Source organism: Pteronotus mesoamericanus, unplaced genomic scaffold (genome assembly GCF_021234165.1).
Source record: "Pteronotus mesoamericanus isolate MK-2021 breed Mesoamerican mustached bat unplaced genomic scaffold, CSHL_Meso_final contig_84, whole genome shotgun sequence".
Taxonomy (NCBI): Eukaryota; Metazoa; Chordata; class Mammalia; order Chiroptera; family Mormoopidae; genus Pteronotus; species Pteronotus mesoamericanus.
The window spans coordinates 5,163,781-5,190,952 of NW_026555267.1; the positions used below are offsets into that span (position 1 = coordinate 5,163,781).

A 27,172-nucleotide genomic window follows, 5' to 3' on the forward strand; every position below is an offset into this window, starting at 1 on the left:
CAAGTAACAATTTTATTCTAGTTTACAGCCACAGTTTTTTTTACATACATTTTAGTGGTTTTGACAGTGTTACTTTTGAGCAAACTTAAATGAATCCACAAAAGTTAATATATTAAAAATAAAATACACACAATAAAACAATAGGCATCCAAATGTTCAGAATCATGCAGGTAGGGGTGGTCTGGTTGGTGTTATTACTGAGTACCTCGCCCATTTAAAACTTCACCAGCGAATATTAGTTCTTCTGTTCTTCACTCCCATATAATTCACCAAAATGAGAGAATTCTAAACATACATGCACAAAATCAATAAATAAGCCTCAATGTAACAACAAACCAGTAATTCCATTGATCAAACCCAGTAGAAAATAGTCAATATCAGCACCTGATCTAAAGGCGAGGTTGTCTCATTTATTAAAACACCAACAGGAGATTAATCAACAGAGCAACTAATATGTTAATCTTAATATAAGACACTGAGGGAAAAAAACCAAAAATAATACATTTAAATACCACTCCACTGAGCTAGCATGTAACTCATGGACTACAGACACATGAGTTTCTATCTGTCAAACAATGCTTTAAATATTTTTCTATCAAAAAAAAAGGAAAAAGGTCCATCTAGAGGTGTAGAAGGTAGAAATATGGATTTATGCATCTAATTCCACAGTTTAAAAATGAATATCAAACTGATCATATAGAGCTAAGCGACAATGACTTCACCACCGGGCACCAAAGAGGCAGGACCACTATTCACTGTAACTCCTAACGCTCTTGGGGAGTTTTCAGTGGATGGCCAACCCAACAATATGGTAATGCAGACTGAGCGCCCATCCACTGCTGGAAAAGACCCTGAAGAGGACATGGCAAAGGCGCAGAGAAAAAGTGGAATCTTTTGAAAAAGTTAATGATATCAAAATACTTTTCCATCATTAGTAAACCAAACTAGGTCAAGTTTATGGCCCAAAGCAGCATGAAATTCAGAGTCAGAGGTTGGCAGAAAAAGTCTGGAAAACTGCAGTTTTTAAAAATTGGCAATTTCTCCATGGCTAATAAAACTACCAGAAGAGGTATAATGTTTGTTCGTTTGTGGAATGTTGACAGCTTGCTGCAAAAATTCACATGGATGAGGAACTGCGGAGATGCACGTCAATGGAACATTTTTTAAAAATTTACAAAAAACTAAAGTTACTATTTAAAAAATAACCATGTTATGCCAAGATGAAACATGGTAAAAGTAGTGTAACTTCTGTCCATGATTCTTTACATGGCTGATGGGAAAGTGATACAATTTTCTCTTAAAAAAGGAAGCTTTGCTATTGCACTGACTTTGACAACCTGACCTAGTCATTTAGAAAAATCATGTAGTAAAATCTGTAAAATTAAAATACAAAATTCTGGTTTGTAAACATCAGTTGGCCAAGTCTATCCAGAGTCTTGCATGATAGTGGAATGGAATGAATAATTAATTCACTAGCTTATTTATTTGTTCTGGAAAATTGCAGAACAAATAAGTACAGCATCTATACTTTCACAGTAATTATATTCAAACTATATAAAGAAAGTCAGTGCAGCTGTCTTCTTCTTTCTTTTTTTCTCCTGTGCAATATTCAGCTTTTACCCTACTCCCAACTGCCATAATTGAGATAATACTGGTTTGGAGACCTAGTATACAGACTGGTCATAAATGTCGCATAAAGTCTGTAGGACTTCGGTAAAGATATTTCCAAATGGCATAGTAATGCACTGCAGCTGCTGTGGCCACGAACAGGTGCCAGATGGCATGGGCAAATGGGATAATGCCATCGCTCTTGAAGAACACAACTCCTAGGCAATAAATTAAGCCCCCACAGGCAAGTTCGTGAAGTCCATCGGTGTTATTCTGTCAACAGAGGAAACAAAAAGGTTTTGATGTTACTCTGACGTGACAAGCTAAAGAAATTAATTGCAATTTCCCCTAAGCCTCCTAATTTTCTAGACAGCAAAGTAACTCTGCAGAGACAGATTCCTGATCTGTATATATGAATTAAATCTAGAAGTCTCTCATACCTTCACCTCAATTACCCTTTGGGCTGAACATCATTTTTTTAAAATTGACTTTAGAGAGAGAGTGACAGAGAGAGGAAGGGGGCTGGGAGAGAAACATCGACTTGTTGATCCACTTAGTTATGCGGATTCATTGGCTGATTCTCCTGTGTGCCTTGACTGGGGATCAAACCCACCATGGCTTATTAGGACGACACTCTAACCAACTGAGCTGCCCGGCCAGGGCCGGGCTGAACACCCTGATGCAACCAAGCAGGCAGGTACAGGTCCCACAGTACAGAGCAGCACATTCTGCTCACCTCCGGCACGTCTAAGCAGGCTGCAATTGCATCCAGGCACTGTAGTTTGTTTTAATGTAGTATAACCCTTGGCTTGCATCTTCCCCTTTAAAAGCTGTCTTCCCACTAAGGCATGCCCACACCACTCCATTTATAATCTACCTATCAGCACGAGTTTCCACTTCCCTTTGTCCCCCTCAAGCTCTGTTCTACAATGACTGCTTTCTTAAGACTTCCCCTGCCTGTGTGTTTATGACTTCCTTAAAGCTGACACAGTCAAGTCATAGCTAGAAGTGACCTCAAAGACCAGGGAGCATATAGTACAACATATTTTCTACCCTTTCTGATGTGGCCAGGGCTTTTTGCCTTTGAGCCTGAACTGTTCTTAGCTTAGCAGGAAGTTAACAGGCATGTGTGCTTTAGCACAAAAAGGAGAAAGTTTAGGCCACTCTTGGTTTTCAAAGACCTAGACCCATCTTCAAGGTTAAACTTGGCTGTATGAATGGGAAGAGAGGCAGGGCTTAGGGAGCTGATGAAACAAGTCAGTCCCCTGGATTCCCGGGCACCAGGAACAGAAAGGTCTTGCATTCTGCAGGGGAGGCGGAAACCTAAGCCAGATGGAGGCAAGGCCTCGGCGGGGGACAGGTGTGTGGGTGTCCCGGAGGCCTGGGCACTGACAGCTGTGACCTTTTGAGCCTTGGAGCAGGTCCTGTGGCCAGTCTAGCAGGGACCATGAGGATGTCCTAATGCAGCGGCCTACTCGAATGGGCCCCATGGGCTTAGGCCCAAGCAGTGGCAGCAGCCAATGACCCTGACCTAAGAACCAGGCAGGAGGGTCTAGGGCCATGGGATCAGTCTTATCTTCAATGCTCTCATTAAGCCCCAAGACTTTGGTTGGATCGAAAGATGGGAAGGAAGCCAACTCCAAAAGACCATACCAGATTTCTCATTTCTCTTGGTAAGATGGAACCTGAGCCAGATTTATTTTAACACACACACACATACACACACACACAATTTTGTAAAGGTTTCAAAGCAATTAAGATTCATTAATTATGCAAAATTCTCTGTGTATGTGCATTAGGAGCATTTTTCTAGAGGTTGGTTAAGGCTTTCATTGGATCCTTAAAGAAGGGGTGTGACTAGCAAATGGCAAGAACCACTCGTCTAACATGACCTCCTTATTTTAGAGATGGAAAGAAAAAGACCAGAGGAAGGAAATAGCCTGAACAAAGTCACATAGCTGGTCATGGACCAAGGTACCGCTCTTTTTCATTCCGCTAAATTAATAAGCAAGAGACAAAACCAAATACATGGGTTGATTTTGATACATATTCTGTTAATAGAAAGTTGCTCAAGGAACTACATTTACCTTTCCAATTTTCCAAGAACCAAAACACAGTTAATCCTAAAACAAAACAAAATGTTTCCTTCATTGTCAATGTCATTATTGTGTTCCTATGTACCAGGCACTGTTTGAAGCCCTGAATGTATTTATTCATTTAATCTTCACAACCCTGAATTAGGTATTATTATTAGCCTAACTTTACAGCTGAAGAAACTAAAACACAGGATAAATCACTTGCCCAAGGCCACGTAACTTTTTAAATGTCAGAGGCAGAATTTGAATCAAGGTGTTTTGGTTCTTGAACTTACATTTTGGGGGTGGGGGGGTCATTTTAAAAATTGATGATTCATTTCCAATGTGTGATACATAGATTTTAAGTGAACAGTAGAAGTTTTGATCAATGTACCCACCTATGTAACCTATATATCTCTTGAATTACACAATTATCCCAACACCTCAGAAAGTTCATTACCCCTATCCAAGCCCAGACAACCCCCTTCCACTAACCATTTTCCTTATTCCTGTTACCACAGACTAAGTCTATCTGCTCTAAAACTTCACATGACAGAATTACACTCTATGTACATTTTGGCTTCTGGCTTTTTTGCTCAATATAACATCTTTGAAATTCATGCATGTGTTTATGTGTATCAGTCATTCATTCCTTTCTACTGCTTAGCATTCCATTTATCTGTTTAACATAATTTGCTTATCAATTCTTTTCATTTGGGGTCTTATAAATAAAATTAATATTGATGTTATTTTACAGGTCTTTTGTAGGTATGTTTTTACTTCTGTTGGGTAATACCATTTGAGTCCTAAGTGTTTAATTTTATAATATACTGTTAAGAAATTTTCTGAGACCTCGGGTCAAGATGGCATAGTGGCTGTACCAGTTTACCTGCCCCCAACAATGAATCAGGGTTCCAGTTATTTTACATCCTTACCAGTATTTGGGGTCAGTCTTTTTAATGTTCACCATTCTACAGGGTGTACAGTGGTAGCGCATCAATGTTCTAATTTTCATTCCCTTGGTGACTAATGATGTTGAGCACTTTTTCAAAGGCTTATTGGATGCTTGCATATCTTTCTTTATGAAGTCTATTTTCAAGTGATTTACCAATTTTTATAGAAGTGGCTTTTTATTATTGGAGTGTTTTATATATATGTTCTGTGTCAGATACATATAGAGAAAGCAAATAATTTCTTCAGTCTGTAGCTTGTCTGTTCATTTCAAGTTCATCGATCTTTACTTCTGCATTATCCAATCTGTTGCTGAACTCCTCCAATAAATTTCTTTCATAATATATCATGGTTTTCAGATGTAGAATTTCCATTTGGTTCCACTTTATAGTTCCACGTCTTTTCTGAGATTCCCCTTCTGTTCATTGTTTTAAAGCCCTTGTATGGTACTTTTGACATCTCTGTCATTTTGGATCTGTTTCTAATGATCTGTATTTCCTTTGATATGTGCATTATGTATTTTCTGCTTCTTGCTTATCTAGTAATACTTGTTTGGATGAGGATGCCAAGTTGTTAAAGAGTATAGACCTTGTTGCCTTCTTTTAAAGAAGGTTGAGTTTTGCTCTTCTTGGCAGCTTATTTACATAAGCTGCCAAGAAGAGCAAAACTCAATTACTGGAGAATCAACTGCATCCTTTCCAGTCTTGTTTGGGAGCTTAATTATCACAGTTCCAGCACAGTCTTCACTCTAGGGCTGGAGGAGCGCTTCTAAGGCATGGTGTCGCCGACTACCCGAGTTATTCGGCACCATCTTTCCACCCCTGCTGGTCGGAACTGATATCTCCCCCCACGAGGCACCCTCTGGAATCTCCATTTACCCCACAGCCTTCCCATAGCTGCCCTTGCCCAGGGCATGCAGAGTCCTTCCCTGCACCAACGCAGCTCAGTGTTCAGCCAAGGACTCACGGGAGCCCTGGAGACTTCCCTGTGAAGGTCCCTCCTCCTTGGTACCCTGCCCCAAACCACTGCTGGCTAAGCAGCTGAAATGCAGCTTCTGTTTCCTACCTCCGCACCCTGGGAGGCTACTCTCTGGCTCCACTTTTTCTGGGCGCAGTTTAAAAAGTGTCCCCAGGGAGAAAATGGGGTAATTTGAAGCTTATCTTTTGGTTTTTCTTCCCTCAAAGATCACAGTCCTGCACTGCCTGTATCCAATACCAAAAGTCTTTCACACATTTTCCCCCCAGTTTCATAGTTCTTTACGGCAGAAGGGCGGGTCTGAGAGCCATGATTCTCACCAGAACCAAAGCTTTGCATCATTGCTCATGCTGTTGCTTTGTGGGTTCCGATGGATTGTGAGGTCCTTTTTGGTCTGGTCTCTGTCTGGCTCAACACCTTGGTCACAATTTACCTGCACAATTAGTGCCCACCCTCCCCCCTGCCCGGCCGCCACCATGCATATACATCCTCAAACAAATACATACACACTCACGTTCCAAACAGTGAACTATTCTTAATTCTTCAAAGTGGCTCGTACATCCCCCTTCCTGGCTGTATCCTCTACCTATACCACCTGCATCGCTCCTACTCTTTTTAGGCTCCTACTTGCCTTTCTGAATCAGCTCAAATATTACTTCCTCTGGTATATCTGTCTTGTGCTCCCATAGCAACCTGTGGTTTCCCCAATCAAAGATGTTATAAAACTTTATTACAGCTTATTTCATATGAATTGTATTCTTTTGAGATAGAATTTTATTAGAGGAACAACTTTAAATAAGTTTATTACCTCCAGAATGTGTTTTACTATATAAGCTGCTGATCTTTAACCTGAAACCATGCAGAAATAGAGAAAACAAAAAGATAAAAGAAAAACTAGCTCTGGTTGGTGTGGCTCAGTGGACTGAGCACTGGCCTGTGAACCAAAGGGTTCCTGGTTTGATTCCTGGTCAAAGCACAGGCCTGGCTGCGGGCCACGTCCCCTGTTGGGGCTGTATGGGAGGCAACTAATCGATGTGTCTCTCACATGTTGATGTTTCTCTCCCTCTCTTTCTCCCTTCCCCTCTTGCTCAAAATAAATAAATAAATAAAATCTTTAAAAAAAAAAAAAAGAAGAAAGAAAAGGAAAACCAATCATGAAAAATAAAGTACATGAATCTTTAGGGAATGCAATACTGTAGAAAACTATGTTTTTTAAAAATTAAATTTACTTGGTGACATTTGTTAATGAAACGGGTTTCAAGTGTACAATTCTATAATGCATCATGTATGTATTTCATGCTTGATTCTAAATTCTGTGGGGGCAAGTGTGGGGATTATCCTGTTTGATTATAATATTAGCCACCTGCTACTTAACCACTTGTAAAAATGCCAACAAGGCTAATAAAGATACTGGATAAACCAGCTCTTATGATACCCAGAGGGATTTACTTGAAGTTCTTCTCCAAGGCCTGATCACCTGTCTCCAAAGACCTTGCTATATTGCTTCAGGTGTCCTCAGTTGCCCTTTCACCATATAGCATTCAAGACAGATTACCTCCTTTCAGCCCTTCACCTCCCTCCCTCCAGTCCCGGTTGCTTTGGTGCTAGGTAAAACTGTTCAAGCCGTCATAAACCTCCTATCTCAAAGAACATATTTTATTATGTTCTCATAAGGCATATTCCCTGGAAAAAAAATAAGCAAACCTGCAACTCCTAAATCTTTTAAAGGTGTTTTTGTGGCCAAGCTAAGAACTACGTACAGTAAACTGCATTGCTATGAGGTGCCTATGAGCTCAGGAGTGAAGTTATAGGAGCAGTTCTGACCACGGCAGGCTGAGAAGGGAGTCCAGACTGAACGCTCTGTGACTTCCTTGGTTAACACAGTGGCCAGCACCAAAACTCAGAGGAAGACACTGGAGTACACAAGCTACAGGCACAAGTAACCAGCTGGATGAAATCTGAGGTTGTGATGATATGTTTTTGCTTCAAGTTGACATATACACGTAGATTTCTCAATGGTAATTTGGTTTGAAAGGGAGTTCAACATGTACATGTGCAACTGCCTACCACAGGCGATGTGACACTTTCACCCATCAAAGTCCCCAAGGGAAATTTTCAAGCAGAGTTTAAAAAACAGCACTTTCCTGAGAAAGAGAAATAATATGACTTATACTAAGTGAGAGGAAAAGTAAGGTGCAGAGATTTCTGAAATATCCAATAATGTTGAACCTTTCAGGTTCTTCCAATTCTTAGGGTTTAAAAAGTGAGTAATTTATATTTCCTCCATTGTAAGAAACCTCAGAATGTGCCCTCTTCCATGGATTTAGGGTTAAGACACTAAGGAATACCCACCTTCACATAACCTCACACCTGTCTGGGGGGAAGAGTGGGAGCAAGGGTGGGGTGAACAGAAAGGTTACCCCAAAAGAAACAAACATAGGCAGTTACCACATAGAAATAAGCACACTTAAGTGTATATTTTTTTTCCAAACTATAAACAATAGCTAGTATAAGTTGCTGGCAGTTGGTCATTTACGCATTTTTTGAGTCTCTAGTTAATGGACATACAACTTCAGAAAGAAATGCTACATATATCTATAGACAGGTTATGAGTCCTAGTGATTTAAGACGAAATAAGGTGAAATAACTAAAATTATGAAGATGTTTCTTACCATTGACGTCACCACCAAAGCCGGAGAGAACCCCATTGTGAGATAGAAAAAGAGCTCAACCACCTTATACCTGCAGATGGAAACGCAGTTAATTTAATGTGTCTATTCCTACAATACTTAGACCATTTTCATATCAGTTTTTCCTCTTTTCTTTAAAAGAAAAAGGAAACTCAACTATTCAAATAAAATCTATTTCCCCCATAGGAGACCGTTAGGCCTCTAACTGAAACACTCTGGCCGAGTAACAATAAACTAGCATTTCTTTTAGGATTTAAAAGGCATCAGACTCCAATGCCACCTGGAAAACGTTTTCTGCCAAAGGAGTTATTGTTGAATCCTCAGTCATTTAGTCATTTTCCCTTCCAATCCCAGAGCCTTTGCCTTCATTACCATTCCAATCCACTGCTACAGGAGACTGAAATCGGGAAGGTGGGCAAGAGTGCAGCCTGAGGCCTAGCGTATCAGTAGCAACGGAACAGTGGCTCTAAGAAACAGAGGGCGTGCACTTTTTCTTTGTCTCTTTGTTTTGCATCTGCACAAAAAAACTCCAATTGGGAAGGCTCATCATCACATCAGGCTACAGAATATCTGAAACTTAAGAAATTATATTGAAATTCCACTTACATTTCTGCCTAATCAAACTAGACCTTAAGTTCCTCAAAGGCAGGGGCCGAATTTATTTACGTTTGGATCTGCAGGGCCTAGAGCAGCACCTGGCACAATGCAGGAATTCCCTAGTGCCTGCCAGACCGAGTGGCCAAGTGTGACTCGCATCTCATTCTTAGTGTTTTATACTCAAAGTCCACCATGAAGTAGTCCTATCAGGGAACCGGGGAAGAAGAGGTTTGTAGGCTTGGTTGACATTAGCAGGCCTGAAATAGGAGAAAAGATAATTGTCTTATAAATTACTTCCTATCTTATCCAAGGATATAAATTAGGGGTTTGAGTTCAAGAAGCAGTTTCCTTGGATTTACATATACTGTATAACACCACTCAGAATTGTTAATTATGGTAAAAAAATGCATTGAAGTAAATTTCAAAGTTGGAGGGAAGTGAGCAAAAACTACCATTTTCTTCTGAAAAGGAAAAACAATGCAATGCTTTGTGGTAAACAGCAATTATGTTCAATTCTGAGAACCATTCTGCCAACCACAATAGATAAAGAACTTAATAAACTGTATCCAATGACAATGATTTCATGGGTGTGAGTTTCTCAAATTCAGGCATGTGGAATAATGAGAAGAGCTGTGAAATAGGAACTAGGACACTTGGGTCCTAATTGCAGATGAGTCACTAATTAGATGCATGTCCTAAATGTTCTCATTTTTTAAGCATGAAGCTGGAATAGATGACTTTGAAGATCTCCTCTTGAGCTAAGATTCTAAATATATGTAAGTTTTCCTTCTGATAACTGCTTAATACTTAGGACTACGAGCTACAAAGAATGAATTTTACAAATGTGTCCCATGGTTAGGACTGAAATAGGAGAAAAGTTTATATGCCCTTCGAAACATCCCCCTTCTCAGGGGATCCTAGTTTGGAACATCCTCTAGGTTCCTATCTAGGTAGGTGCTGTGCTGGGCACTTATGAGCTTCAATCTTCACAGGAACCTTACAAAGCAGTTATTTTTCTCACATGATAACTGTCAGTCAGAGTTGCTAAGGCTGGTCTGCTGCTAAGACCAGTCTTCCTGCGGATGTGAAATGAGGTCCAACTGAGTCTAAAATGATCGTCCACCTTGTCCCTCAACTGCACCACACTATACACGTGCCACCTACTTCTTTCTGCAGCAATCTGCCCACCAACAATGAATACCAAATGGTTCTGAAGATATGTTTAAAGCAATATATTTTCTATTTATGTATTTCTACTATTTGGAAGTGCAAATAGTTTAAAACAATATATTTTCTATTTATGTATTTCTACTATTTGGAAGTGCAAATATAAATTGTGATGGAGATAAAATTTCGGCAGTTCTTTTTAAAAGTATCAAAGGTAAATTATTTTTCTCTTACTTTTCATGGTAGAGAAATACATAAATGGTTCCTCCAGCTGCCATGAGCCAGATAAACCAACGCATATGAGATGCCAGGGGTCCAAGTTCACGGAGATTTAACCTAAAAATGTAAACATGACAACAAAGAAAAGAAGTGATAAATGAACGGAATTTGTAGAGCCTGTGCTTTCCCTTAGTCTCGAAAGTTGGGATAGGACCAGGGAGAAAGGACACTCAGCACCCCTGGGGGCATTTGGGTTAGCTGGCCCACATTGAAAACTCAAGGATAAAACTGTCATCTCACCTCGAAGACTTAGACTAGTTCCAATGTGGTTTAAAAAGAGAACTCGCTCACAGGAGATACGCGGAAGTGAGTCCCCGCGCACTTGTGGGGCCCGACTTCCCTTCGTAGGCAGCCCGCTTGCCCTATTATTTCTGACGATGTGTCTGAGAGCAGATTACTCACACATCTTAGTGAGAGCCCTGAGCACGGTCCTGGGCAGGGATCACATAACCACAGCAGAAACCTAATACTCAGATCCAGGGTCTCCACTATCAACCTCTCTTCCAAGAGGGAACATGAGAAGAATTAGCCCAACATATGTTACAGAAGACATTTTATTAGAATTGTACCATGGACTCTTGGGAAGCCTGAATGTTAAAATGCTGCAAATACATTTATACTAATTCCATATGAAGAATATAAGAGGAAAAAAAAACAAGTGTTCTGACTGGGTATGACTATAAAATTTCCGAATGGAAAAAGTACTGCCTGCATGTCAAAGATCACATGTGAACAAATTGCTATAAATATTTGATTCCTCAGCCTACATTTAAAATTTTTATTGACTTACTTTAAATTGAGGTATACTTCACAAAAGCCTTTAAGTGTTCTCCCTCCAATATAGTGCAGACCTGTAATTTAGTAACAGGTGCTGGAGAGAGATAGCACTTACTTTTTACTCCAATAGGTAATTAGGTTTCTCTTGAATGATAGATGCCGAATTACTCAGAATCTAGAGGCATGCTATTTCTAATGACTATGTTAGTTGATGGCATAATATGAATTTCTGAGTGTTTAAAACTGGCCCATGTCTTGATGAGGAACACAAATGTTTAATTACAGGTTCCAAAGCAACAAAAGATTCCATCTGATCTCTGTACCAAAAGGGTAGGAAGATCATGGAAACTGACCAGAACACTAGATATTTTAAATAGCTAATAAATTTGGCTAGGTGTCTTACTCATATAGCTAAGAAATGAGAAATGAACTATAAATATACTAACTCCTGTGCTGCAAACTGAAGACAAACAGTATAAATTGCAAACCTGCGCTTGTTTTCCTCATGCATATTTATAGCATTTCTACTTAAACAATGAGATGTCTAAGTATTCTGAGCAGCAGCAGCAGTATACAGAAAGACTAAAGAAGGCAAATGTAACGGATTTCAGAAATAAGGGAGCTGCCTACACACAAGTTCATAGCGCTTCTCTTGAACGATCCAATGCCAGATACATATTTTGAACAACAGCAACATTCTCCCCCTAAAATCTGCATTCTCACCCAAGTCAGTCAAAATGGGACAAAAATTGCACATACGCATGTGTGTTGTGGGGAGCGGGGTTGGGTATATGCATGGAGGCTGGACACAGGGACAGGGGTAGGGAAAGAAAGAAGGACAAGGAATTCTATCCTAAAAAAACTATCTTCAAACATAGAAAGACGGTATCTTACCATGGCGCGTAAGAAGCAGCGATGAAGAAATAGATCACCATTCTATCACACATATGGAAGCAATGCTCCACGGTCCTAAGGGGGAGAAAACTAAGTTAGACAAAATTTACGGAAAGTCCGACCGGAAGTATCACTCCCCTGTGCTGCAATCTCCATCCTTGCCCTCGTTTCTCGTGGCCTTTATAACCTGGCCTCGGAAGTCAAACAGCTGTTTTGAATCCTATGAAGCCACAAGTAAGGGCTTTCTATTATTTTTAAGATTGCACATGCAAGACATACTCACCATGTATGAGATACAGGGACAAACCCCACAATACCCAGGAACTCTTAAGTGGTTAAAATAAACAAAGAAACAAACCCTGTCTTTTCTGATGTTTTCCATTTTTTCAAATCCTATGTAATGGAAAAGTAGAATTCTCTGAGGCTCTGAGGGCAGGTCACCCTCGGGCCCCTGTCACAGTGCAGGCGCGAGGCGGGGATGCTCAGCCAACACTCCCTGAGGTCGCAGTCTCCATGTCTTTTCAGAATGTTGCTAGAGAAGCTTTTACTTCAAATATCTTAGGGTGCCAGGGGTGTCCGAACTTCCAGGACGGCTGTGACTGCGGCCCAACACCAAATCATGAATTTGGTTAAAACATTGGGGGTGGGGTGTGTGTGTGTGTGTGTGTGTGTGTGTGAGAGAGAGAGAGAGAGAGAGAGAGAGAGAGAGAGAGAGAGAGAGAGAATGAATGATTTAACATGTGGCCAAAGACAACTCTTCTTCCAGTGTGGCCCAGAGGTGGATGCCCCTGGAAGACAAGAGTTGTAGTAAAGGAAATTCATATACGGACTTAGGAACAGCAATTAAAAAAACAGAGAGAGAGAGATTTGCTTCAAGACAGTGGCCACCTGGATTTCTAAGCAAGTTCCTCCTTCCAAAACTGGAAAGTCAGGAGATGGGCAAAGGTCTGGCTCACCAAGGTCTGTTCACAAAATGGGACTAGACAATATCCGCCCCTCACTGAGGAAATTTTAAAGTACAAATACATCGCACCGTCCTGAACCCATTTTCATTGTCCAAGGGGTAGGAGCTATGACTTGGTGAAGCACTGGTATTAGATTTTTGCCTCACCCTGCACGCAGTGGCGACCAAATCTGAGATGTTTTAGTCACAGTTAGTGTTAACGAAGTAGTGAAAATAATTTAGCTCACAGGTCTAAAAAGGCAAACACTACATTAATGCTTCTCAAATGGGACTGCATGTCAGAATCACTTGGGGAGCTTATGCTATCCGGTCATGAACTCCAGTCCACAAGATTTTAACTTAAAACGGCTAGAAGATGGGGCACAAGATAGAGGGAAGAGGAGAGGTTTTTAGTTTTTTGTTTTTTGTTTTTAAATTCCTAAATGACTACGATTCCTAGCCAGGTTCATGTCTTTCTAATTTTGTTCTAGATTAGCAACTTTCAACTGGTATGCCGCTAGAATTTTTAAAACCTGCAATTCCTGACTATCTAGTCGGGCGCACTGACCTCTTTTCCTATAGATTGTCAAATTAAACAATGACAGGAGCCAGCACAACAATAGTCACCCAGTGTGAATGAATCCAAATTATACCTATTTTTTTTTTTGTCACATCAGAAAAAAGTAAATTTTTTTGGTGTGCTGCAGAATTTTAGTAATTAGTTTATGTGCGCCATGGGCTGAAAGAGGTTGAAAAATCATTGTTCTAGATCATTAAGCACTGTTACAGCAGGTAAAGTCAGACCTGCAATTTTATTCAAGATTCTCCACTCACCGGTGACCCTCACTTTCTTCATATATAAAAGGGAAATAATAATGTCTCTATCAATCAAATCTGTGTAAGCATTAAATGAGATAATGTGGCCATATGTTTAGCACAGCACCCAGGTCATCGTAGGCACTCAATGAATAATATATCCCTTCTCTCTTTTACTTAAATTAAGGCAGAGCAAAAACCCACAGGTAAATTGTGCACCTGAAACCTAATTTTGTTAGCCAGTATCACCCCAATAAATGCAATAGAAAGGGGGAAAAATCCACACATGGATGATTATTCTAGCAGGTGCTATTTCAAGGTTCAAGAGAGTCTGGTTTCTAAACACCTTCTGCTCCAGCCCCTGGCAGGGAGGCCCTGAGTAGTGAAGCAGGCATCTACAACTCTTTATTGATTCAGAAATCTAGACATCAAAGCCAAGTCAGCTGAGGCAACCACAGTGTTGGACTGTGCCAAGAAGATAATGAAGTGTTCTGGCCTCTGGGCTCTGTGACAGTGTGTCCCGAGGAGCCAGGACAGGTCCTCTGGATGCTCTCGTGTGAATGTGCCCCATGGCTCTCTCGTGATCCAATGCTATGATTTTATTTTAAGCCAAGGGAACTGTCACCTCGCAGGCAGAGGTAGCAGACTGCATACTGTAAGTGATATTGTAAAAGATGGGAGAAAAAAAACAAACAAAAACCTCAAGACTGGGAGTCAGAAGTCCTGGGATGATCAGATTCTGCTGGTATCACTGACCCAGGCAAGTCAGGCCACACCTCTGAGCCTCAGTTTCCCCAGGTGAAAAGTAATGGGTTTGGATTAGGTGATCCCTCAGGACCCACCCAGCTGTTAACACTCTTTCAGAGTCTGATTCCACATGTGAGGAAACCAAAAATAGCTCATAAGCCCCAAATATGACTCTTAAAGTATACATTTTTACTCTTAGATTGTTTGAACAGTTCGAGATATTTTTGGACATTCTGTAAAACAAGAAGGTATGTTCTAATATCATTTTAAGTCACTATAAGTCTGCTCTGACGCCTCCTTTTCTGAGAAGAAATTTTGCCCTTTGGGTTGTACAGAATCTATCTCATAAGCAATTAAATGGTGCACTACTCCCTTTGTATTCCCCTAAATTGATCCTTCACTCAGAGGGGGAATGCTTTTATATCCTTCTCATTGTGAGGCTAGAAACCATAGTATTTTTGAAAAGTACCTGACAGCTAACAGTAGCAACATACGTGAATTGTGCTTGATAGATACACAGGGGCTAACTCAGAAAGCCGAACTTCACAAGACCATGAACCCAGGCTGCAGTATACCACCTAACACCCCCCAGTCCTAGGTCTTTTATAATTTTCAAATCCTTTTCACATGCATTAGCTCACTCAGCTATCACTATAACCCTGTGAGTCAGACATTATCTCCATGTTAATGATGAAGAAACTGGGGCTCTATGAGATCAGGTGACTTACGCAAGATTCAAGTGGCAGGGATGGGACTGGAAGCCAGGTGCTGCCTCCAAGTTCAGTGTCCTGGGTCATTACCTCACAGCTGCCCCGCTCTAACAGTGTCCTTTCTGCACTGGATAGCGTGGCCAGAGAGGGGTCAGGATTTTCACTTGTAAGTTCTTGGGAAGCAGTGCAGCTTTATTGTCTGAGCGAAAGCCTGCTTTCCTAGAAACACATGGGGGTCCTCAAACTGTCCAATCCATAGAAAATTTCCTAAATAATCAGAGAGCATTGTAGTAGGCATGGCAGGAAAATGTCTACTCTCTTGCTTCATTTGACCAGAATGTGCCAGTATGGGAGTCTAACCTGAGTCAACTATTCTGATCTTCCGAAATAGCGAGCACTCCACCGTACCTTAAATGGCTCTTTTTCCAGGACACGATGTGGAATACTGTGGAGACGATGAAGAGGGCGCACAGGCCCATTCCGTAAATCCATGCCGTTATCTTCTCCCAGCAGTCGTCCGACAGCCGGTGGAGGAGGGCGCTGCCCACGATGGCCGGGACAATGAGGAACTGAGGGAAAGGCGAAGACAAGTAACCATCCTGGCTTCACCAAACTGAGACCTTTGTTAAAAATACATATCCCATTGTCTGGTCAGACCACTCACTGTCTGAAGACATCTCGATTGCTTGCAAGTTTTGGTCATTTTGAGTACAGTTGCTATAAATAAACACCCATGTGCAGGTTAAAAACAAAAATGCATAGGTTTACCAGGGATAATTTTAGAAAGGTCACTTCAAAACAGACATGTGCCTTTCCTGGGTAATCACAGGAGAGCCAGATGAAGTAGTCATTTGCACTGGAAACAGGTACTGCTGTTCAGGGCGTGGAACTGGGCACAACATGAATTCAAGCAAATTTTATTCAATGACGTAGGTGCCTAACCTACATATTGTACTAACACTATAAAATAACTTAGTCTGTTTTAAACACTCTTCATAAAGGAGTAAATTGGTCTCCCTTTCTATTTCTTGTCTTCAGACTATAACCCAGTCACCATTTTCCCCTTGAAAGGCTCACTAAATGCAACTTTCACAGGGAATAATGAAACCAAAATGCAAAAAAGGGGAAATTTATATTGACACAAGAAAACACCAATAATATAAGATTAATAGGAAGACTATGAAAATTACATACATATTCACAAACACTACACATAAAAAAATGAAGAAATGCACAATGCTAAGTTATCTCTGAGTAGTTTTATTTTTTAATACATTTTTCAGTATTTACTAAGCTTCTTAGAAGGAGCACGTTTTGATTTCATAAGAAAAAAAATTAGAATTTAGAGGAGCTTTTTCCTCAGCAATAAGGAATAACATTTGTACTAAGGAGCATGGCCCCCATGGGAGCATGGGGGGTGGGGGGGTAGGTGTGACTACCAGTTTCAGGAGATCATTCAGTAGTTAAAAGCACCCTTTTCTTTTCAATTATATTTTATTAGTTATGCGATTACAGCTGTACCAGTTTCCCCCTCATTCCACCCAGCAACCCCTCGCTCAGGCCATCCACACACCATTGTCCATGTCCATGGGTCACGCACAGGTTCTTTGGCCACTCCATTTCCTGCACTGCTTTACATCCCTGTGGCTATTCTGTACCTACCTATTTGTACTTCTTAATCTCACCTCTTCACCCATTCCTCCATACACCCCCTCCCATTGGATAAACATCAGAACGCTCTCCCTGTATCTATGATTCTGTCTCTGCTCTTTTTTTGCTTAGTTTTCTAGATTCAGTTGTTGATAGATATGTGTTTGCTGCCATTTAATTGTTCATAGTTTTGATCTTCTTTTACTGAAATAATCCCTTTAACATTTCATATAATAATGGTTTGGTGATGATGAACTCCTTCAGTCTTTTCTTGTCTAGGAAGATCTTTATCTGCCCTATGATTCTAAATTTTATTGTGTAGGGCAATCTTGGCTGTGGGTCCCTGCTTTTCCTGACTTTTGAGGATTACTTGCCAATCCATTCTAGCCTGCAGTTTCTTTTGAGAAATCAGCTGACAGTCTCATGGGAATTCCCCTGCAGGTAACTAATTGCTTTTCTTTTGCTGCTTTTAAGATTCTCTCTTTACCTTTAACCTTTGGCATTTTAATTATGATGTGTCTTGGCGTGGGCCTCTTTGCATCCATCTTGTTTGGGCCTCTCATGCTTCCTGGACTTGCATGTCTATTTCCTTTACCAAATTCGGGAAGTTTTCTTTCCTTATTTTTTCAAATAGATTTTGAATTTCTTGTTTTTTCTCTTCTCCTCTGGCACCCCTATGGTGCAACTGTTGGATGTCTTGAAGTTGTCCCAGAGGTTGCTTACACTGTCATCATTTTTTTTTGGATTCTTTTTCTTCATACTGCCCTGATTGGCTGCTTTTTTCTTATTTTCTTATGTTCCAGATCACTGTTTTGACTCGGCTTCATCCACTCCACCATTTCCCTGTGAATTATTCTTTATTTTAATTACTGTATCCTTCGTTTCTGACTGGATCATTTTTATGCTGTTCAGGTCCTCACTAACTTTCTCGAGCATCCATATACCCAGTGTTTTGAGTTCTGCATCTGATAGATTGCTTATCTCCATTTTGTTTAATTCTTTTTCTGGAGTTTTGATGTTCTTTCATTTGGGCCATGTTTCTTTGTCTTCCCATTTTGTTAGGCTTCCTGTGTTTGTTTCTATGTATTAGGTAGAGCTGCTATGACTCCCTGTCTTGGCAGCATGGCCTAATGGGGTAGGCATACTATAGGGTCCAGTGGCACAACCTGCCCTATCACCCAACCTGGGTAATCCAGGTGTCCCCTTCATGTGGGCTGAGTAACCCTCTTCCTGTAGTTGAGCCTTGATTATTGTTGCCAGGTTAATGGGAGGGATTTACCCAAGCCAGTCACCTGCAAGGCCTGGCTGTGACCTGGCACCACCAACCTCCATGGAGGATCACCTGCGCCGGGGCAGGGTGTTGGTGCTCTGACATAGTCTGTAGCTGTCCACTGGGTGTGTAGGCTCTGAGGTTTTCTCAGGTGGTGCAGGCTAAGGTCAGCCACTACCTGTGTTTTGCCTGGGGCCACCCTGCCTGAGCTGTAAAGCAATCTGAGGTGGCTGCTACTTGTGCTGGGCTTGCAGATTCCCAGGTGAAACTAAGCTGTGAATCTAGGCTGGCTGCGGCTAGTGCCAGGCCTGGGGCCCCTTAGCAAGAGGTATGGGGGCTCGGAGCTCACTGAGGCTAGCTGTTGCTCATTTGAGAGGATTTAGGAAGTTGTGAAACATGAGTCAAGACCAGCTATTCCTATGAAAAAGAAGCTTGGGTGGGACAGAGTCTCTGGGGATCTCCAGGGCAGGCAAACAGTGCTAGCTAGGTTGATGGAGTCTCAGATACGGCACCAGCCTGCCGGCTCTGTGGCTCTATGTGGGGAAGGTTCAGAAAAGGGTCAATGACTCTCCTTTCTGGGAGAAGGCTCTCCCTCAGCTCTCACCTTGATGCCTGACACTTCAGTTCTTCCCCCTATGCTACTGGTGCCTTTCAAGCTGCTACCCCGGTGCTAGAGCTCAGAGAGAGTGAGTCTGGGTAGGTCTGTGTGTTCTTTAAGAGGAACTGTTTTGGGACTCCAGAAGTTTCTTCTGCTGACTCAATCCCTGTGGTTTTTGTAGCCAGGAGTTATGGGGGCTTATTTTCCTGGCACTAGAACACTGGGCTGGGGGGCCTGGTGTGGGGCTGGAACTTCTCATTCCCAAAATATCCCTCCTGAATTTTTATCCTCCACATATGGATGTAGGACTAGCCTGTTCCGCATCTCTGCCCCTCCTACAAGTATGGATGGATGTTTTCCTTAATTCTGTAGCTGTCAGACTTCCACCATTCAAGTAGATTTCTGACAGTTCTGAGTGATGGTTGTTCTATATTTTAGTTATAATTTTGATATGGTTGTGTGAGGAGGTGAACTGTGTTTACCTATGCTGCCATCTTGACTGGAAGTCCCAAAAGTACTTTTTTCAACAAACTGTGAGCTCTCCTTGCCGAATGGACATAGCTGGCTGTCTCAAAAAGGTGATTCATTTCATTTCAGGGTAACAGTGTTCATAAATAGTTTTCTTTTGTCTTCCTATGACTAGGGTACTTACTGTTATTCATTTTAAAGACCTTGTCAGAGAAAGCAAGTTCAGGACTGAGTTGAAAACAAGTACAGACTCGACTGTAGGTCAGAGCGCTGGACATGCTCACACAGTTTGTGGTGATATGACCCAGCACTGGTACTCTGGTAAGTTAGGTCACAGAGATAGGTAAATCCAACTAATTGGGTGGAGGTTTCTAGAGATAACTGTTCCTTCCTCCCTACAAAGCCTTTGGGAAGAATGCAAAAGGCATAAAATGCATACTCACTGCATGTGTGTAACAGTTAGCAGCATGTTCGTAACAAGTTGGTTTGTAGCGGCCATTGGCTGGGGCCCGGTGGTTCATGAACCTGTAGAAGCAAAAAGACATCATGTGAGAAGCACTCAAAGCGTATGAAGAAAAGTGGATAGCCTACTCATGGTTCATTTAGAATAAAGAGGTGACTGCTGGAAACACCTAGTTACGACAACAGAACCAAAGCCACTAAACAGGTGTAAACTGAGCCCACAGCAATGATCCAAAAGCAAATGCCCTGGTTTATTCTTTCAGTTTATTCAAAGGAAAAAACCTACCAACCCAAAGCAAACAGAAACCATATCCACCCCCTTCAACTGATACCCACAACACTAAAAAAAAAAAAAAAAAAAAGAAAGAAAAAAAAAAGGCATAACCAAGTCTTAACTCTTAACAGAAAACAAATCAAGGGAATTTTTTAAAACTTTACTAATTCCAGTAATCGCCATTAAATGAAAAGGAATACAATGCATTTAAAAGATTTCTATTTTCTCTCTCAAAATTCATAAAGCTTTATATGTATAGATCTTTAAACCCTACATCCCATGATTAGCCCGCCAGTCCAACTAGTTTCTCTCTGTCACATTCTGTTTCTGGCATCAGACAGCTTAAATAAATGGTACCTGGCTGCCTCTAGGCCACCTAAACAAGAGGTCCATTTTCACCGGCATCCTTCCTGAATTAAAAGAGTTTGCTTCAAAATTTAAATATATGACTAGTGGCTGAAACTCTGACTATAAAATTCAAATATACACACAAATATACATTTTTATACACATTAGATATGTACATTTGTATGTACCTAAATATCAGAATTGTGACACAGATAGACACATACCCACATTCCACATACCCACATTCCATACTTCCCTCTGGGCTAACTCTGCAGCAATCAGCAACACAGCTAAAAGCATGGACACCCCAGAACTTGGAGGGGACAACAGCTTTCTCCCACTTCAGCGTGCAGGGTGGGGTGCCCCCACCCCACCCACACCCATGCCATGTGCCATGAGGGATTCTGGTTTAGTCTGTCTTCTCTGGGAAAAGGAAGATATAAACTCAGGAATATAAACAAGCAGCTGCCTGAAAGAAACAGATGCAGAGAAGCAAATGGAGGTAAGAGCACCAGGCAGGGTTCGGGTCTCAGAGGCCGGGCCGCATTCCTGTGCTCCAGCCTGCGGGATGACAACAACAGGCTCTGCACAATAAATTACCCTTTCCCTTGCGCTACTTTCGGGTGGGGGAAGGGTGGATTTGGTTATTTGCCACTAGGGGCTCTGACTAGTCACACCTCATTAATTAACACGTTGACAAATGGTACCAGGCTGCACTGAATGGCAGAGCCAGGTAGCCAAAAATAGGCAAAAACACATGGTCAAGCCATTCGAAACAGTGTCCAGTTTACGAACAAAAGACCAGCACTTCCTCCCTGAATTAAGAGGGAGCATTATTCTTAGGGCAAATAAATGAAAATAAAATGGCAGTCCTTACTGACCCAATAGAGAGTTCAAAAGGAAAATCCACCGGGGAGTGAATTTGGGAGAGTGAAGGACAACCAACAGGTTAAGCTAACTAGTTTGTAAATACGTGGATATACTTATCGAGTGGAATTCAACAGATGGCCTGAAAACTGCTTAAGAGAAACATGCAGTTAACGGCTTCAGAATTTCTCCAAGCTATTCTCACAAATACATCTTTTCTCCCCTGATAATCCTTTCAATAATTTTACTAATTTCCTAAGGGATGAGAGCATTGCTATACAGCTCTTATTAGTAAAAAAAATAACGACACTCTTGGGGAGAATGCTTTAGAAGTGTCCCAAGCATTCCAGGATCTATCACATCATTACCCTGAGACACGACAACAGAGCTATAAGCGGCACACCCTATTAGGGATTTTAAGGGGTAGAGAGCAGGGCTCCAAGATGGCAAAGGCTAGGGTGCAGCTGAGAGCGCTCTGCGCAGAACACAGCAAGGAGGGTTTGTCTGCCCACCACCAGGCTGCAGACTAAAATAGCAATTTATATCTCTGGCAGCCCAATCTAAAAATAGTCAGACCATTACACAGCAACAAGGATAGACTTTCACATTTTCTCCCAAAAGCAAAGAAGCTGGGTGGCCATGTTTGTTCCGGCTTCGTCCCTGCCCACCTGGAATCACTCAGGTTAAAAATAAACTCAGAAGTTGTGGTGAAAAATATGCCACCTATGTGACTTCAGGTAGTTTCTGTTATGGACAGAGCCAAAATTGGGCTATAGGGAGAGGTGAGAACAACTACGCTAAGAGCAGATCACTGTCTGGGGCTAGCGGGGTAGAGAGCACACCTGCGTAGTTGGGAAATGTACGATGTAATTTTCCCATTTCTCCCTGTCCTGTCAGGGTACAATCTAGCCACTTGCTGAAGAAATCACTCCTAAGATCTAAGCGATGTAAAGTGCAAATCAACTCCCACACACTGAGCCTACTTGCTCCCCCCCACCCAAAATAAGGAAGTTTCTCAAATGTTATGGAAAGCAGCACCCATTTATGCAAGGCCCCTCTATTTAAGGCTAGGCAACCCCAACAGTGACCCAGTGCTAGGCTCGAGTATTCCACAGGCTTTAGAGGGTTTGAGGAAAGGTGATTTAGCTTTGGGTATGGAAACCACACTCACTAAAACTACTGTTTAGGCAGGGTTTGTTCATGCATTTCCTCACTTTCTCCTTCGACACGTTCCCTCACTTCCCCCTTGCCCAGTGTCCTTAGGCCCACCCTGCCCCCCACCCCCAAGATGGAATTTCAAAACTGTGGGAAAAAGAACAGATAGGGCCCTAGAGGCCCTCCTCAGCACACTTTAAATTTAGCCACAAGCACTGTGCCTCCTGAAGGTAGATCTGCGCTCCACCAGCAGATCTCAGAGGCCTAAGATCCAATCCCGGAAGTTGTCCTTGATTCCTAGGTATTCTTTATTCTCCAAATGCAAGTGCTGTCAAATACATTTCACACCAGCCTACCTCTCTACAGTTCCAAAGATCCTACCCTACATCAAGACATGGATATCTCTGGTCTATAAAAATACCAATACTTTTACTGGGTCTCCCGGCTTGTCCCCACATAGGTTCTCTACACAGCAGCTGCAACAGCCTATTAAAACCAGACCACCTCACATGCCCTCCCCTAATTTACAGCCTGCCTCTGACTTCTCAAAGTGGTCCCGGAGTGGTCCACAGCCTGCAGTAGTCCAGCCCTCACCTCTTCCCCAGCCTCAGGGTCCCGCCTTCCTCTCGCTCCCCACCCTCCAGCTACGCCTCCCATCTGCTCCTCAAACCACCAAGGTCTTGTCTGCCTAAGGATGTCTGTATTTGCTATGTATTTCTGTCTAGAACATTCTTCTCCAGAAAGCTCAGCTCTCCTCCCTTTTCAAGCTCGGCTCAAATGTCACCTCCTCAGGTTTTCCTCACCACCCCACCTAAAGTATCACTTCAGCCCTCCCCGCCCCAACAGCCCTTATCATATTCAGTAAGATGTTTTAAACTTGTTTTTTTATTTCATCTTTCCCCTCTGGAACATGAATTCCATGAAGGCCACCTGGTCCGCCATTTCATTTCTGATCCCAAGCACAATGCCCACTTTATTGCTGAAGCTTAATATTAATAGGCGCTGAATGAATGAATAGAAAGGCGGACATTGTGGCTTAACTGTTTCATCTTAACCGAGAGATATCCCACTGTCACTGGGAATATAGCAGGTTTCTGCATGTCACAAAGAGAAACAAACTCTCTTAGAACCAAAAGAACTCAACCTTGTATAAAGAAAATTCTTAAAGGCCTAGACCACAGACATTCTAAGGGCTTCTTCAACATCATCTGATGGGGCAACGTAAGCTGAACCCTGTGCACGGTAACTTATTAGTTCCCTTTTATGAAATGAGCATATTGCCAGAGGTGGTAGCAGTGGTCAGGGGGGCATTTAATTATTAAATAAGGGAGAAGGCATTTTTAGGAACACTACCCCATGCCTATGATTCTGCGCTCTGAGAACATGTGCAAAAAAGACAACAGGCAGTTCTGGCAGACTTCCTAATGCTTTAGAATAAGATGTTTCACCTCCTATTCAATTTGAATGGTCACAAGACTGGGGCTGAGGAAAGAAGCATCCCTTTCCCTGGTTGTTCAGTTGCAAGGCTGGGGAAATGAGCCTGCATCAACAAGACAGGGTAGACCGGGGTCCTTGGCCCCTACAGTGCACACGCAAACATTGCAGGGTGTGCGGTGAGACAGAATGAGGTGAGCTGGCAGCATGGGTGATAAAAGGGACAAGAAACTGAACCTTTGAATCTGCCCTGTCCTAGCCGTGTGACCAGGGCAAGTTCCCTTTTATTCTTGGACCCTATTTTTCTTCTGGTAGACAGATATAAAACTTGTCTTCCAGGGTTACAGTTGAGGATTAGATGAGCAATAGACAAGGGTAGGCAAAAGCAGGCTTACAGTTGTTCATATGGAAAAAGACATGCAGGTTATAATTATTACAACAGCTTTATTAACTCAAAAAAAAATGTCACAACTTTAAACCTTCTTTTTTTGCCCACCTGCTGTACAAATACCCAGCCACTACCTGGCAAAAGTTGACACTCAAGGGTAGCGGTTATTCTGAGCAGTCAGAGGCTGTGAAAGGGCGGGAACGACTGGCGGGAGGACTGAAATGTAGAAGAGATAAAGCAAAAAAGGTGCTATGCTGGGCCCCGGCGGCATTTTTCATATCCTAAGCTTTTTTTAAGCAGCTGTGCGTGCATAAAGCCCCCCACATAGGACAGTGGGCTACGTTTCCTTACAGCCCTCCTCCGCAGCAGTGGCAGAACTCTGCAAGTTGATCCGAAGCTACAATGACCGCCAAGTTTCTGTTAAGAGCAAACCAGCAGGATGTTCAGGTTTTTTGTAATTTAGGCAGAGCCACAAACTACGGCCTGATAAAATGTTTTTACTGCAATCAAATGCTCTTCAACTGAGTCCTGATAAATCTATCAGAAGGAGCACACGCGTTACAGACAGCGTTGCTTCCCTCTGGTTCCTCTGCAATTTACCCACCTGCAACGATCCCGAATGCTCAAAAGATATATAATGAACATAGCTTTAAATGTTGAGAAAATAGTACACCTAACATCTCAATGTGTGGACCACAAAAACCAGGACTTTTTTTTTTGGTGTACTTTTCCTTTCAGGCTTTATTTCTAAATTCAAATTGACCCTTAGAAATAGCTTTCCAATCTAGCCTATGTTACAAAAACAAGAAATTATGGGATGACTCAGTCTTCAAAGAAAATCAGGGTAGGTCTAGATGTCATCTGGGAAATAACTGTTAAATAGCCATTGATATTGTGCAGCCACTGGGAAAATTACAAAGTCTATGCTGCAGCAAAAGAAAATATCTCTATTTTTCATTTTTAAATGAATAAAGTAGAGTGCAAAATCACATTACAACTGTGGTAGGTTAGGGTCCAGCAAAAAGAAGATACGTCAATCAGTTGAGACAGTCCTAAATGACGTGCTTTCTTTTTCATTTCTCTTAACACTATTTTAATGTTTGTGCAACAAGTAGTGAAACAGGCCCTTTTCTTTCTTTCTAGAGTATTCAAAGGATAGGAAAGAAATACAAACTCTTAATCAAATAAGGAAGGGTAATTTCACGGAATACTGCTGTTGTTCTCTGAAAACAGGAAGAGCGCAGACATGTAGAAGTAAAACCAAATCAAACAAACCACATGCACAGGGCTTTGCCAATCACGTCTGAGTGCATGTTACATTTTCCCTTAAAAGGACCCCAGTTTTCATTCCTGACTTCGTGGTCCAAAGCCAGCAGAACATCACGGTTTCTTTTTGCCTTTTGAAGCACTGATACGATGTTCCCAGTGGGGGCACAGTGCCAGGCATTCAACACCTTGAGCGACATTTAGAAGTTAATCCAAGTCTTCAAACTGATGGCCCTTCTCACGGCATAGTCCACCACAACTCTTCCTATTCCTTTTTGGCTCCTTTAGCCTTTGGGACTAAGGGGCAGAATGAAATAAGAATAATGGGTGAGTGGGCATTGAGGGATTAAGAAATTGGTAAGAAAATAAATGCACTTTAAATTTTTAAAACAGAGGGCCGTGCCTACACAGTCAACAACAACCTCCTTGAAAGATTGCGCGCATTCCTTCTCTGCAATTCCCCCGTCACTGCACACTTAGCTAGCTTGCTGGCGAGGTATGGGAATGGAAACAGCTGCCTGATTCAGACAAAGAGATGGAGAATTACCACAAACAAGGGGAGGTGAACTTTCACCTACTTAAACGAAGAAGAATTAGAAAAAAATGCTCAGAGCTTCCTTTCCGAACCTCGGGCCAGCCTCCATCCACTGCTCAGTGGCAGAGACCCGGAGTGGAGATTAAGGCCACGGTGCCTCCCCGGACTGGCGTTCTCACGAGCTCTCCAGTCAATGAGCAGCCAGCCATCCTTCCGGTGGCGCCTCCTCATTTCCTCACCCAGGCGCCCCAACAGCAGATCCTACCACCCGAATGCTAACTTGGCCCCTTCGCCATACCCAAAATAGCACCGCCCTAGGGCGCTAAATAAGCCTGAGGACCATCAAGGCCCAGACAGGGCCGGGCAAGCTCAATCTGTGCAGCGTGCCTCAGTTTCCCTGTTGCCAGAGCCCTCTTCAAAGTACCAAAAACGCCCAGCACCCCAGCGTCACCACAGGTCTCGCTGCAGGGCGCAACTACCCGGCCCTGCTTCTTCGAGCATCAGAGCCCCTCTGCGCTGTGGGTAAAGGGGTGGCGGCCAAAGTCAGGGTCTGAGGACCCGGAGGCGACGCCTGCAGCTGGGATTCGGGTCTAGAAGCATGCAAGAGACCCGCCTGGACGGGAATCGGGCGGTTAAATCGGGTGAGCAGTGGGATCCCCCGGGAGGAGGGCAGGCTGGGGGTCCGGGATCTGAAAATCCGAGGATAGCAGTTCAAGAGAGGGAGCCGCGGGTCTGGCACTAGATCTCAGTCCTCGAGGGAGGGGATCGCCTAGGGACTGCAGGGAATCCCCCAGGAGCTGGTCCCCGGCCAAGGCTCGGGATCCACGGGGGGATGGATCCAGGTGAGGAGCCGCGACCCACACACGCACGGGAGGAGGTGGGATCTGGGACCCGTTCCTAGAACGGGCGGTGGCTTGGGGGCTCCATCCCTCTCACCGCTGGAATCGATTCTTGAACCGCATTGATCCTCAGCTCCTCCTCGCGGGCCGGGAGCTCCGTCTCGTCAGCGCCGGCGGCAGGGCGCGCGGCCCTCATGGGCTTGGGTTGCTCTGGAGGCCGCCCGGGTGCCCGGAGGACCGCTCGTCAGGGCAGGGCCGGAGCGGGCCAGGCCGGTGGTCGGGTTAGGGCCGGGGCCAGACCGGGCGGCTGGGGGCGGGAGGGAGGCCGCTTAAACGGCCCCCGCACCTCCCGCCTCCTGCCTCCCGCCTCCCAGCTTCTCCGCCCCCGA

General features: G+C 42.9%; 1 protein-coding gene across 1 annotated transcript; it reads right to left on the reverse strand.

Annotated features, from left to right (window-relative positions):
• Positions 1–27,172, reverse strand: MMD (monocyte to macrophage differentiation associated). Its single transcript, XM_054585436.1, has 7 exons — positions 26,881–27,172; positions 19,659–19,740; positions 15,638–15,798; positions 12,014–12,088; positions 10,298–10,399; positions 8,282–8,351; positions 1–1,881 (listed from the first exon to the last, which is right to left on the reverse strand). Exons 1-7 carry the CDS (start codon positions 26,904–26,906, stop codon positions 1,681–1,683), a joined length of 717 nt encoding a protein of 238 aa, XP_054441411.1. The 5' UTR covers positions 26,907–27,172; the 3' UTR covers positions 1–1,680.

Excerpts from the sequence above, each read along its gene's own strand:
- MMD (XM_054585436.1), bottom strand. The coding sequence starts at position 26,906 with ATGCGGTTCAAGAATCGATTCCAGCG. Across the intron at positions 8,352-10,297 it reads GTATTTCTCTACCATGAAAA|GTATAAGGTGGTTGAGCTCT; the intron begins GTAAGAGAAAAA and ends TTCCATCTGCAG. Across the intron at positions 1,882-8,281 it reads CTTTGGTGGTGACGTCAATG|AATAACACCGATGGACTTCA; the intron begins GTAAGAAACATC and ends CTCTGTTGACAG.